We start from the raw sequence: 14,027 nt of genomic DNA, 5'->3' as shown, positions 1-14,027 counted from the left end.
GTAAAAGGCTTTTGAGGGCAGAGACTTATCTTTTTTTGCTCACTGCTGTATACCCAGTGTGCCTGGAACAGAAGAGGCACTCGGTAACTATTTATTGAAGGAATGAGTGGTGGTGACGTTAGCAATTAGTCACCCCCAAAGCTTCACCCCTGCAGATTATGGAAAAGCAGTCCCGTGTCCTGGCCTGGACACTGCTGTGTGCCCACAGGCTGGTCAGCTGACTTTGTAGATTATCAGCTGTGCATGTGGGAAACAGAGAGTAGTGCGGCTACCCACCTGAAAGCCGCACAAGGACTGTGTAAGGAGGCGATCTCTGAGATCACAGAGCTGACCACAAACAGGAATGTGCTGAAGCTCAGGGCGAGGCCTGCTTCCGCCAAACGCACCCTGGCTTGTCACCATTATCGACCCATCTGTCCATCTCACAGAAACTTACCAGGCAAATGCCAGTCAGCACACACTCCTAACCTGGGAGCTGAGAGGAAAACCACACAAATGTGAGAAATCAGAGCTTGTCCTCAAGGGCTTAAATGTCAAGGTGTGTGGCCTAGAGGAAAGGCTTCTTTTTTTTTTTTTTTTCCTTTTGTCATAAAGGATATTGATGGGACAACTGGCAAAATTTGCATAAGGTCAATAAATTAGATGATAGTATTGTATCAGTGTTAATTTCACGTTTTGATCACCAAATTTGTTTTTATAAGAAACTGTCTTTGTTTTTAGGAAATATATACTCAGATATTTGGGTGTTGAGGTTACCATGTGTACCAACTTACTTTCAGCTTCTCATAAAAATTATATGTATGAATGTGTACATACGTGCATACGTGTTTGGAGAGGTGGAAGGAAGGAGAAAGGGAAAAACACGTGATAAAGCAAACATGGTAAAATGCTGACATTTAAGGAATCAGAGTGAAGGGCATACAAGAATTATTTGTACTGTTTTTTGCAACTTTAAGTCTGAGATTATTTCAAAATTAAAGTTGATAGAAAGTTTTTTTCAAAAGGTTTTATTCAGGGGGCTCCTAACTGGCTCAGGCCATAGAACATGAGACTCTTGATCTTGGGGTGGCGAGTTCAAGCCCTACGCTGGGCATAGAGCCTACTTAAAAAAAACAACAACAACAAAACTTTAATCCACCGAACACAATGCCGTTGTTCAAATGAAGGACAAAGACTGTAGGCGGAGGGGATAGCTAGGCAGGGCTGATGGTGGGACACAGGACAGACCTGAAGGCTACGAAATATGTGAACTGGAGACAGGGGAAGGGCCCCATGGTTCAGGAACAGAGAGTGGCTCAAGTTGAGGATCAGGGTGATGTCCAGTGGAAGCTGTCCAGAGTACAGGGCTAGGGTTAGAGAACTCTGGTGGGAAGGCAGTGGGACAATTCAAATTAAAGAAAATAAAGAATTCAGTTCCTTGGTCACAGTAGTCTGGTTTCAAGTGCTCAACGATAGCCACACATGGCTCGTGGCCACCATGCTACACAGACATGGAACATTGCTGTCCTCACAGTGCTGGTCTAGAATCCCAGGTTTGAGGGCTAGATCTTTGTTGTGAGTGAACGGGGGCATCCTCACACAAACCGCAGTCTGGCTGGGCTTGAGGACCCCGTGGAGGTCTCCCTATCTCCTGGGGGACAAGGCTGTCCAATTCAGAGGCTATTGCCATCCTTTGGGGAGGAAGTGATAAAGGTCCAGGCTTGGTAAAGGCAGCAGAAAAGAAAATACAAATGAGGCAAAAGAAAAGTTAAGACAATTTAGGGGCTGAACAAGAGGGAGGTACAAAGATTCCTTAGAGATTTCTGGCTTGGATAAATGGGGAAAATGGTGGTGACAGAATACAGACTTTGGGAGTGAAAGCTGAGGCATTTGGTTTGGTCCAAGTGAATGTGGTAGATGAAAGAATTAATGCACTTGTAGGCTAGAAGCCCAGGATCAGAATTCTAGAGGGAGGGTGGTGGAGACTGGAAGTGAAAGACTCCAGAATCAAACCTGCAGTCATAATGGAAACTTCGAGGATGGGTCAGTTCTTTGGGGGAAAGAATGCAGTGAAAGATGGGAGGGGACCAGGGTCTGAACCTACGTGATGCCCACAGTGAGGAGCTGGGATCAAAGAGAGGGCTGTGGACCTCAACAGATGGAAGGAGGACTGTCCCTGCAAGCCAGGATGGAGGAGAACGGGCGCTGGGAAGTGGGGTTCAGGTGTGACCAGCCCTGAGTGACGGGTAAGTTGTGAGAGGGCAGGCGGCATGAGACGGTAGGGTCAGAAATCACTCCAGAGGAGATTCTCAAGGAAACAGGTCGGGAGTCAACTAACCTGACACGAGTTCTGGAGTTGAAGGGACGAGGAGAAACAGGGTGATGGAAGGGGAAATGTCAAGCAAGGTTTCTTTCCAGGTGAGAGAGGAGCACAGGTTTGAAAGCAGAAGGCTGGGGCTCGGGGAGGAGGGAGAACCCTGAGATGGAACCGCAATGGCAACCCCTTGGAAGCAGGTACTAGATGGGCTCTGGAATAGCCACGACAGGCTGAGCCAAGCAGCCCTTCCCTTTACCTAGCGCTGCTGGGAAGGGAGAAGCCCTCCAGGGAAGACGAAGCGCTGCTACCACAGCCAGAATCTGACCTCCTGTGGAGAGCAAACGCCATCTGTGTAGAGGAGCTGTGTGGAGCTGCTGGTACGGGCTGAGCTGCATCCCCCCAAAATTTCTATGTTGAAACTCGAGCCTCCCAGTACCTCAGAATATGACCCTATTTGGAGATACGGGGTTTAAAGAGGTAATTCCGTTATGGTGAAGCCATGGGGCGGGGGTCCTAAACCAAACAGACTGTTGTCCTTTAAGAAGAGAAAATTTGGACACACAGAGACGCCAGGGGTACTCGCACAGAAAAGGCCACATGAGGACACAGTGAGAAAGAGCCCATCTGCAAGGCAAGCAGAGAGGCCTCCGAAGAAACCAGATCTGCCAACACCCTGCACTTGGACTGCAGCCCCCAGAACCGACAGACAATACACTTGGGTTGTGCAAGCCTCCGGTGTGTGGAACTTTGATGTGGCAGCCGTAGGGATGAAAACAGCTGTGGACAGGCTCTGGAGGCTGCGAGGGAGTGCCACCGGCCCTGGCATGGTAGCCAAGAGCGAATAAGGACGAGGACGGTGGCGGCACACCATGAGATCACATGACCCCGAAGTCCCGCTCCACACTATTCTTGGCAGCCCTGGTAAACCTCCGTGGCTAGAAGTAGAGCCTGAACTAGTCCACCTTCCTGTGTCACTGGTAAATGGATCTAAGGCCAAAATTTTATGTTTGTTCTACGCATTTGCATCTTCCGCTGTTTGCATTAGTTAGCATTTGAAGCTGGTTTGGTTCCTATTAGTAAAGACAGTTTTAAATGTTAATGAAGTTCTATATTCTCTGCCATACATATTTTATACAAGCATCTGCTGAAATCCATTAATTGGGCACAGGGCTCAGAAGGACATACTTCCTGGGTCGGAAAGCAGAATCCCCGATTCGAAAACCTGGTTTCTCACAGAGAGCGGGGCTCAGCGCTTGCAGCGTTAACCCAGGATCTCACTGTCCTTTCTCCCATTGGGTTCTTTCCCCAACCAAACACCAGCAGGGCACCTCACACGGTTTCCAGGTCACGGGAAAAGAAGGAGATTCCCAGGTGATTCGTCAGGCTCATAAAAACCAGATGTGGCCAAGGTAGAAGCAGGACCTGAGCCCCCCGCTGCCCAGTGTGTGGCTACCTTCTCCCTGCTGCTTCCGTTCCAGCTCACTCTCTGCTCCATCCCCAAATCCAGGCCCTCGAGACCCTTCTCTGTCCCCTTGCAGCAAGGCAGTGCACAGAGGCTCTGGAGCTGGGCTTGGGTTTAAATACTGCCCTGTCGTTCCCTGAGCTGTGGGACGTAAAGCATGTCCCTCAGCCTTTCAGGGCTTTGGTTCCCCCACTCCCAAGACATGAAGGGGAGAAGGAAAATTCACTGTAAAGCATTAAGCTACGTGGTAAAGAAGTTACAGGACAGAGTGCACACTTGAATACCAGCCCCCCACCCCAATACCCCTCTTCCCCAGATGGACCCCCAGAGGACTTCTCATTCATTCCTTCACCTATTCAAATGCCACACTGCGTCAGCTGAGCTCTGTACCCACACGGAAGTGCTCACACTGCTCCGGGAGCTCCTTCTCCCAGGGTCCTCAGTGGAGGTAACACTCTTGCTGGTCCAGATGCTTACACTCGCAGCTCTCCTTGGGTTACTAACTAGCTTCCTCTCCTCTGTGGTCACCCATCTTATGATCTTACTATTAATGTCTTATTATTAATGTCAGCCCTGTGTCTCATTCCCTTCTCCAACACCTTACACTTTTGCACTAGCCATTGTCAGAGACGAATATCCTAGAAGGAAAATAAAATCCAACGATCTTTGCAAATCCGCGGTAGCTATTGGCCGCATGGTCAGGCTAGCAGCTAACATCCTCCAGCTGCCTGCCCCCGGTCCATCCTTCTGAGGAGGAAGGAGCTCAGTCCCCTCTTCCAGACAGTCAGCCCAAGGGAGCAACCCCGCCTGGCCTAGCTCTGCTCCCCGAACTCTGATGCCCTTGGGGTACTTTGTTCACTGTTGCTCTCAGAATGCCTCTTTCTATCCCTCTCTCTGCTGGCTTCATTTTACCTGGAGCCCAGGCCTCTCTCCTCAGCTCACCTATACGTCCCACTACCCTGACTCTCCCCTCCCCCGACACATAGGGCAAACCCAACATCCAAAAGCGAATCCAGGATCTTTTCCCCAAACCTGCTGCTTGCCCCTCCCAAGAGCCCCTCCCTACCATCTCCTGTCACTAACATCTGTCGATTCCATCCCCTAAATACCTCCTTGGTCTGCCACTTTCCGCATCCCCACTGTCAATATTCTAGTCCCGACAGTACCACCTCTTTGGCCTCTGGGCCCCTGTCCCTGCCCTAATACAGCCATCATTCTGAGGCCAACAGTTCACTGTTTAAACCTCTCCAATGCCAGCCACTGCCACTGAGGATCGAGTCCAGCTCATCTCACAAGGGCCTTCGAGATCCGTCCCCAGCTCTCATCCCATCTTTTTTCTTACTCTTCCCTCTTGGGGATCTCGGTCACCCAGGCCCTCAATGCTCAATGTTGGTGGTTTTCCAAATCAAGTGTGCATTGTGAGCACCTGGGAAATTGGCTAGAAACATAGCTCCTGGCTGTCTGGGGCATGCTGATGCTGCGGGGCCCTGCCTCACCCTTTGGAGGGGGCTGTGCTATCCCCCACACCCAATGCCTTTCCATTTCTGTAGCACCGGCCTTCTGGCTTCAGCTCGTGACTGTCGACTCTGGGACCTTCTTCTGGAAGCCCTCAGCTCACGCATCACTAGGTCCATGCTGGGCTCCACGCCCCTTTGAGGCGGTCGTGTGTCAGAACTCATCAGAGGCATCACGACTGCAACATGCAGACCCCACATCAAGCTTCCCGGGGACAGGAACAGGGCCCATTTTGTTCATCATTCGTACACCCAGTGCCTAGCACGGTACCTGATACATGCTTGGAAAGCTATTAAAGGAATGAGCACAGCTCCTGAGGATCTCTGTTAACCTGGAAGTTCCCAAGAATGCTCTACCCCAGCCCTGCAACTCTGACCCTGGGAGAGAAAGCCGTGGAGCTCGAGTCCCTGTGCAACCTTCCACGAGAAGGAGCTACCTCCTTGCTCTGTCACCAACTAGATCAAAGCTGGTGGGTGCTGAGCCTTCCACTCTAAAGAGGAGACTGAGACTGGAAGACGTGAAGCAGCCCAGTGAAAGCATCGTGAATCAAAGCCCGAACTTGGAAGCCTGCTGGGAAACCAGGGGCAGCCCTGGGGAGGCCAGCCTCCTGACTGAGCAACCCCCAGACTGCTTCTGCCCCAGCCTGCCCAAGCCCTGACTGACTCCTGGCCTGCTGAGCCTTCCTTTCGCACCGGCGCAGGGGAGGAGGTCGGCGTCCACAGAAGTTTCCAGACTGCTCTGTCTGAAGGTACAGGAGGGCCTCTCCCATGAATCAGCGGGGCAGAAGCCCTGAGCAAAAAGTTAGGAGATATTTACAGGGCCTGAAGTGTGGGTCTCTCTGTGTCAAAGGGTCTGAGACAATGGAAAGCAAAGGAGAATGAGGGAGGTAGCAGCAACAGCCTCGGGTACATGGAGGTCCCTGGGTGTCTGCTTCTCTAGGGACATTTCCTTTTTTAGGTAGCTAACTAAAAATAGACATCAAACCCTTTGCAGTTCCCAAAATCAGCATTAACTTTTCAACCACAGGCTCCTGAAGGTGACGCAGGCTGGGTGAAGGACGGAGGGAGCACTCAGGCACAGGGCTGTGTCAGGGAAGGAGGGTGGCTGCGGGGACCCAAGGAGGGAAAGCCGAATCCCACTGCCCTGCACTCGGGCAGACGCAAGCTCTGGGACAACCCACAACTTCCTCACCAATGGCACACACAGGGCCTCTTCCAGGACGTCCTTATAGACAGACCTATGGAGGATTATGGGTCACTTCCCCAGAATTAACATCTCTGGGCAAATTTCCTAAACACATCCCCTCGTAGCAAAGGCTGTCACACAAGAAATTCCAGAGGAACACTGCTCTTCTTGTTATGGCAAACACTCATCTCCCAGGACACAAAACGCCAGGATGGTTGTGCAAGAGGCACCCAGCATGGCCAGGACAGCAGCGCCAAAGTCCTCCCACTTCATGGGATCACGGGAGACAGGGGATGACTGGGGAAGGAGCTGGAAGCAGCGGCCCGGAGTGGGGGGAGGGGAGTCACAAGGTCCATGCCTGGCAGGGTGGGGTGATGATATTAGGCACTGTCCCTCCTCACTGAGCAATATTTTGGTAGAGAGACATTAGGAGTTGGTGCCAGCTTTCAAAGGCATGTGTGGAAATACCCCAGGTTTTCTTCCAGGAGGCCCAGTGTCAAGCAAATCTTGATGCCAGATCTCAATCTGTCCAGTACTTCCTTCCAGCTCTTTGAATCCTATTGTGGCTTAACACTCCCCATGACTTTGGGACAATATTTAAAAGAAAGGTGGGATACTGGGGGAATCTTTCAGGAAAACTGGGCACTAGTCTGGACATCCAAAGATGCTTTCAAGTTGATCTGACTTTTTTTTTTTTTTAAGATTTTATTTATTTATTTGACAGAGAGAGACATAGCAAGAGAGGAAACACAAGCAGGGGGAGTGGGAGAGAAAGAAAGCAGGCTTCCTGCCAAGCAGGGAGCCCAATATGGGGCTCGATCCAAGGACCCTGGCATCATGAACTGAGCCGAAGGCAGATGTTTAACATCTGAGCCACCCAGGCACCCCAAGTTGACCTGACTTTTGGTTTCGGAGAGACACACATAAGGGAGGCCAAGGCAAAGGTATCTAAAAGCATAATCTGGGATGGTCCGTCACAGTACTGAAGCCAAAGTGATGAATGTCAGGCCAGTGCCAGGCAGGGAATACAAAGGGGTGTCCAGTTTGCATCATCCCCAGATCCCAGAAGTACAAGAGAGGCAGGGACCCTTAAAGCCTGGGAACTCATGAATCTATTTGAAAAATCAAACGCTTATTATCTCTCTACCACAGGCTAGGCATGGACATTTCAGAAATGAACAAGCTCTAGTTCCTGTCCTTAAGTTATCAAAGTAGCCTATGCTCATTTATCTCTTTTCTAAAAGACCATCAGCTCTACAGACTGATAGGAGGAATCCCTGAGTCCATTACCAGCAGGCACTGCCATGTCTGTATTCTCCAGAACCAGCTCCAAAGTCCCATCAATGCCTCCCTCACACAAAACACTATGCAGCTGGGCTACCTGAAACCTGGACCTTCTGCTTCAAGCCTCCTCTCCATCAGGAAGTTTCTGCTACCGTGTAACACGAGCTGTACTCGCTGAAGCTTCGACCCATCCCACAGCAGATGATATAAAGGGGGGTCAGCGGACCTCATCTGAACTGTGTCACTCGACAAAAACAACAACAACAAAGGCATTTCATTGAATGGACTGATGTCAGAGCTGGAAAAGCCTGAACTCAGTTGGAGACAGTCCCCATCTGACAGGCCCAGAGACAAATGGCTTTGACCAAGGCCACATGTTCAATCAGAGGCAGAACCAAGACATTTGTCCCTTGCTTTCTAGCCTAGTGGCTTCTCTGGCTATGTCTTGTGTTCGAGCACTGTCCCAGAACCGGGCATAGTAAAGGGGCGTCTGGAGGTCCAACGAGGATGCTTCCATCTCCCCATGCCAACTCAACTCAAGCAGAGTCTTGGATGCATCTCCCCTCGGCCCATGCACTTCTTGTTCTTTCTCCAAAGGTAGGAGTCAATCACTCTGGACTGGAAGAGTGGATGGGAGTGTTCCAGAAGTATGACAGTAAGTTCCCATAGAGGGGTGAAAAGTAGCATTAAAAGGAAATCATGACAACTGACAAAAACTGAATATAGACCATGCATTAAATAGTAGTATGGGTTTAATGTTAAAAGTCCTGATTTTAATAACTGCATTGTGCTTATGCTCTTAGGAGATACACAATAACATGTGTGGAGATCAAGGGCATGATGCCTCTACTTTATCCATACATGGTGTATGTACATCTAATCTATATGACGCATGGCAAATATGTGAATATAAACATAGCATATCTATATCTGCATGAGAATCTGATGAATGGTGAATAAATTCATATGAATACATACATAGGGACAACGGAACAAAACGTAAATAATTGGTGGATCTAAGTAACAGGTATACAAGATTTCCTTGTACTATTCTTGCAACTTCTCAATAAATCTGAAATTATACCAAAATAAAGTCATAAAAAAATTCCTCTTGGGAGGCTTGGGGCAAACACCCTGACAGGTCTAGGGATCCCAGCAAGCATGGCAGGGGTCCCCCTCCTCATCCCCTCAGCTCCCATGGCAGCAGACCCCTACCCTCGTGGGCTGGGGGGAACACGGCCCAGGTGTGTGTGGACAGTACAAAGTATGCCCCTGAGACCAGCAAGCACAAGGCCCTGCAGCAGGAACGTGGATCAGGGTTGGCCTCAAGGTTCCAGATCTTATCAGCCGTCAGACCCCAGGTGGGACCATTTAGTGCTCTAGGGCTCAGTTTTGCTCCTCTGTAAAATGGGAACAACTACTTGTAGCTCAGCTGAGTGAGCCCGGCCTGAAGTGACAGAGCCCAGGCACCTGACCTGACACCTGTCACACGGAAGGTGGGGGTGGGGTGTTGCGCAGGCGCTAAGTAAGCACCTGAGTCGGTGGGGGCTGGGGGCGTAGGTGCCCATAACATTCCTTCTGGCATCTGTGTAGTTCCTCCCTCCAGCCTTCCAACAATGTTACCATTGCACTTCAACCACACCAAATTCCTCTCTCCTTCCTAACCTGGCCCAGAGTTCCCCTCGTCCCAAATCACCGCAAATTGCCACCCCTCGCTCCTGGACTTGGGACTTGGTGTCTGGCACGTTAGTTGTACTTCTGTCCATTTCCTCCCATCCCGCCGCCTGGGTTGGCCAATGGAGTTGGTTTTCCCCTCATGGTCCTCAGCAGGACTCCTAGCAACTCCCAGGCCACTGCGTGGACACGGGCCATCTACCCTCATACCTGACAGCTTGCGCTCAGGACTGAACAACACGGCTGAGGGCGGGCGGTCATGTGGGGAGGGATCTGGCTATGATCTGTTTGACAAGAAAAACACTTGGCTTTCCCTCGGTTACTGGCAGCAGAGATGGATTTCCTAGTTAGATTAGGTATTTCCCAGTGCTTGAAAAAAATGAACACACATATACAGCCAGAGCTCTCGGGGACAGGAGAATCTGGGCTTTTTCATGGGATCAGAGACATCTGGGATGAGGGATGGCTATGCTAAGAGAAAAAGGCAAGCTGCAGAGGTGTCCAGAATGCATGATGTATTTACATCTTATATGTAAATGCTCAGAAAGAAACAACTGTGAACATAATTGAGGAGGTGAGTAGAACCGGGGGTAGACAAAAGAGGGCTTTCATATTGTCCCTGGAACATTTCTATACTTTTTAGCATGTTTAAGGAAGAATGCATGCATATTTAACATATGTAATTAATAAATACTATAAATTATCCCCAAAAGTGAGAATATAATCGCAGGTGAAGGTCTAAAAGACACCTTCTCTATTTCCTATCTCTGAGCAGCTGCCTTCTCAGGAGGCTTCGGGAAGGAAGCTCCATGGTGTTCTAGAAGCATCCAGAGAACTCAACAGGTTTCTGAGCACAGGTGTGTAAGCGGGTGGAGGTAACCAGAACTACTCTGCTAAAGCTTTCAACGCCGAGGGGATGATGGGTGGGGGTGGTGAGAGGCTGGGAGGATGGACCATTCAAAGTGGTCATTACTGTACATGGAGACACACTTTTCCAGTCCTTTGTGGGGTAAGACATCTGTCCTGTCCATAACCGTGACACAAAGACTAGAGTAAAATTCCCCTTCCACACACAAGCAGTGTCTGCTGGAGTTTATCCAGTCATGAACATGTGTATTTGCTATGGAAGGAGGACAAGAAGTTTCCTTCAGCCCTGCCCCTCCCCCTAAGCAGTACCACTGACTGAACACCACTCCCCACTCCCTCGAGAGGGGTAAGAACCTTGGCTTCCAGCTCTGCTTCCAGCATCTTGCTCCCTCCCTGAAGAGTAGAGACTGGGTGCTGGTATCAGAGATGGTCTGAGGACCTGGGCATAACGGGCGCCAAGGCAGTGCCACACTTAACAGAGGCAGGAAAGGAGAACACCCCCCCCCCCCGCCCCGCTTCGCAAGCCCAACAGTGCAGGCACGCTGTGCTTCCAGCCTGACCGACCACACGCCAGAATGGCCCAGGAGCTTGAACAAATACTGAAACCTGGATCCTACCCCCAGAGATCCTGATTTAACTGAGCCGGGGTGCCCCAGCAGCAGAGGTTTCAAAAGCTCCCCAGGTGAATCTAATATATAGCCGGGGTTGAGCTATATATCGTCCCAGAACTGGATGATGACAACTTGATCGGCCTTTCCCGAGCCTTCCCACCTCCAGCACAAAGGCCCAGCTCTCAGGGCCCAGCCGCTCCCCGTCTCCAGCTGTATTCTCCCGCACGACTCTCCCCTTAACCCACACCTCACTTCCCCCGGGATCTGCCTGGAAAGGGTGTCCCGGAGCTGAGGACTGGAGGCCGCTGGTGACCCCGCTCAAGCTTCCCGAGCTCCTGCTTCTGCCCCCAGGAGGGGTGAAGGACGGACTCGGGCCCCTATGTCACAAGCAGCCCATGGTCTTCTAAGATCCCATTTTCTCATAACTCATAGAGCACAGGCCCCAGTCATCCTCTTGGAAAACAGAATCACCAACCCATTCTTATGAGGTTTTTCTTACAATTAGGCGTGCATTTCTAGCAACTCATTAGATGTCCACTCCTGATCATCTGAGTTCCTCATTTTGGCTAAAAATCCATTGGACATTACAGTTCCAGTTCAGCTACGCCATGTGCAGAAGGCTGAGCTTCCCCCCCACCCCGACAGCTGGCTGGTATGTGTACCGGGAACCCAAGCTCATCGTTAGTAACGTAAATATGTAGATCAGAAAGGAAGAGAATAAAACGAAGTCACAGAACTCGGCCTTGTCATGGAAAATGAGACTCAGCCTTTGAATTAATCAAGCTCAATCACTTTGCCCTATTAGTATGGGTAATTAAGAGACTGCCTTCTTCTTCTTCTTTTTTTTTTTAAACAGAGGGTATGGGGGAGGCAGCGGGTATGACTGGGTGGTGATGAGTGTGAGGCTCACTTGTAGGGACGGCGGCCACAAGTGGTAAGGTCAGAGCTATAGCTTGGAAAGGTCTACCCAGCAGGAAAAACTCACCTGGGAGGAACTGGAAGAAGGAGTCTTGGTGAAAAGTACTGAAGGCCTGAGAGAGGTGGCAAGTGGATGTGGACGTGCGGAGGCTGGGAGAGGTGGGCCGTGCCAAGTGGCCCCTGGCCTGGGCACGGGGACTTAATGGGGCTCGCCGGGGTGCAGGCAAGGCGGCGGGGCTCTGATGCTGGCCCTCAGTGCTGGGCCACTGAGGAGCTGAACAAATACTTACTCTCTGTTCCTAGCACAGGGGGAAGAGAGCTCTTGGGCCTCCGGGCTTTCATCTCCGGGGCCTTGACATTCTCCTTGGTGGGAGCATCTGGAACAGAACAGGTAACCACAAACATTAGTTGGCTGCTGCCCAAGAAAATGAGCGGAGGAGGCATCTCAATAAAAAAATCCCACCCCGACCAAAATTAGAGCTCCCCCCCGCACTGCATCCTGCTCCCCATTCCACTCTGGGGGCCCTCAGTGCCCGCCAGGCAGACGGCGCCTGCCATGAGGCACCTTCCTCCACAGGAGCACCAAAGAAGGAGCGTCCACTCCACTGTGCTTATAAATCAGGTGGAGAGAGCACAGTCGCCTAGGCAAGACGGATGGACAGGCTCTCCTGGGAGCTAGTTCACACGTTCCCCTCTGTGGCAGGCACATGCTGCCAGGAATCACACCCTGGCAGGGCTGGAGCAGAGTCGGTGCCCTCTGCTTACCTCTCTCCCCTCTGTTCCCTTCACTGGGCCTTCACTCACTTGGGCGCACCGCTCTGCATTTCCCAAAGCCTGCTCTGCACAGAGAGGTCTCTCACACAGGAGAAGGAGGGGACGGGACCCATGCCCTTGGCTCACAGCCTGAGAGGTGCCTGCACCTTCTGATTCCTCAGACTGCCTTCTACATGTGGCCACTGACAGACCCCCAGACCAGATGGAGGCCTCGGAGCAGGCAGCCCGCACACCTCCCCGGCCCCTGTGTGGAGCCTTGGACCCATTATGGGAGCTTCTATACTCCTCGTCAAAGTAGATCCCATGAAACCCTGTGGAGCTGTCAGGGTAGACCTGAAATGGGATATGCATGGGTGCACGATTCTTTAAGCTTCTCCTTCACCTTCACCTTCCCCATCCACATTCATGCCAAGTGTGGACAAGGCCAGGGGAAACTCTCCCTTGTCAGGGCAGCAGAAAAACATGGCACTGGGCTGGGCATAAAAGGCCTTACCGGGCCCGAGGAGACTGGGCTTCAGGAAGTTTTGGGGAAACCACCCAGGAACTTGGATAAGAAGCAGCTGGTTAAAGAGCTATCACTATGTTCCAGCATTTTCCCCAGGAGCATTTTCCCCAAAGGGAACGCTCTTCAGGGATGGCTGGGAGCAAGCCTCCCCCTCAGAGCCCCTTCCTGCCATTCCCTTTCCTGCTCCTAACAGAGGAAGCTTAGAGGGAGGAAGGAGGGGGTGGGACTTTCCAACCATGCTTGGGCCGCATTCCTGTGGCTTGGCTGGGGAGGAAGGGCCATCTTGCTGTCCTGCCTCCTAGATGGGGCAGTCCTAGCTGCTGACACATGCCCTCTCCCAGGCTGGCTCCTGGGGGTTTGCGGGGTGGACACATGCTGCACAGAACTAGGGCCTGGGGACGAACCCTTTCCCAGCACATGGACTCCTGATACTCACATCTGGATGCATTACTCCTTCTAGATGGATGGTATTTGTGTCTCTTTTCTGCCCAAGTAAATCCCCCGACAAAGAGTCAAGCTTCCTTCCTAACTGAAAGCCTGCCCACTCCTGGCGACAGCTGGGTAATCCAGGGACAGAGGCCTGGTGCAGGCACTGTCCAAGCTCGCCGGCAGCTCCGAGGCACATGGGCCTCTGGGGCTGGGGAGACTATCTCCAACGGAAGTCAGCCAAAAGCTATACACGTCACTACAGGAATGATGAAGCGTAGGCCTTAAGAAGAGATTCCTAGGGGTACCTGGGTGGCTCAGTGGGTTAAAGCCTCTGCCTTCGGCCCAGGTCATGATCCCAGGGTCCTGGGATCGAGCCCCGCATTGGGCCCTCTGCTCAGCGGGGAGCCTGCTTCCTCCTCTCTCTCTCTCTCTGCCTACTCTGTCTGATCTCTGTCTGTCAAATAAGTAAATAAAATCTTTAAAAAAAAAAAAAAAAGAAGAGCTTCC

The 14,027-nt window shown here is 51.4% G+C and overlaps 1 protein-coding gene across 2 annotated transcripts in view; it reads right to left on the bottom strand.

Moving 5' to 3' along the window:
• The window catches only part of MYLK (myosin light chain kinase), a 178,656-nt gene that overhangs the window by 51,970 nt on the left and 112,659 nt on the right, over nucleotides 1–14,027 (bottom strand). For both annotated transcript variants that reach the window (XM_080799769.1, XM_080799770.1), the window contains one exon: nucleotides 12,103–12,189. In XM_080799769.1, the coding sequence (XP_080655895.1) occupies nucleotides 12,103–12,189 (87 nt within the window). The remainder of the gene's footprint in view (nucleotides 1–12,102; nucleotides 12,190–14,027) is intronic.

Source organism: Martes martes, assembly GCF_963455335.1.
Source record: "Martes martes genome assembly, chromosome: 1".
NCBI lineage: Eukaryota > Metazoa > Chordata > Mammalia > Carnivora > Mustelidae > Martes > Martes martes.
Note: the sequence above shows the minus strand (reverse complement) of the source record. Positions and strands in the feature narration are given on the sequence as shown.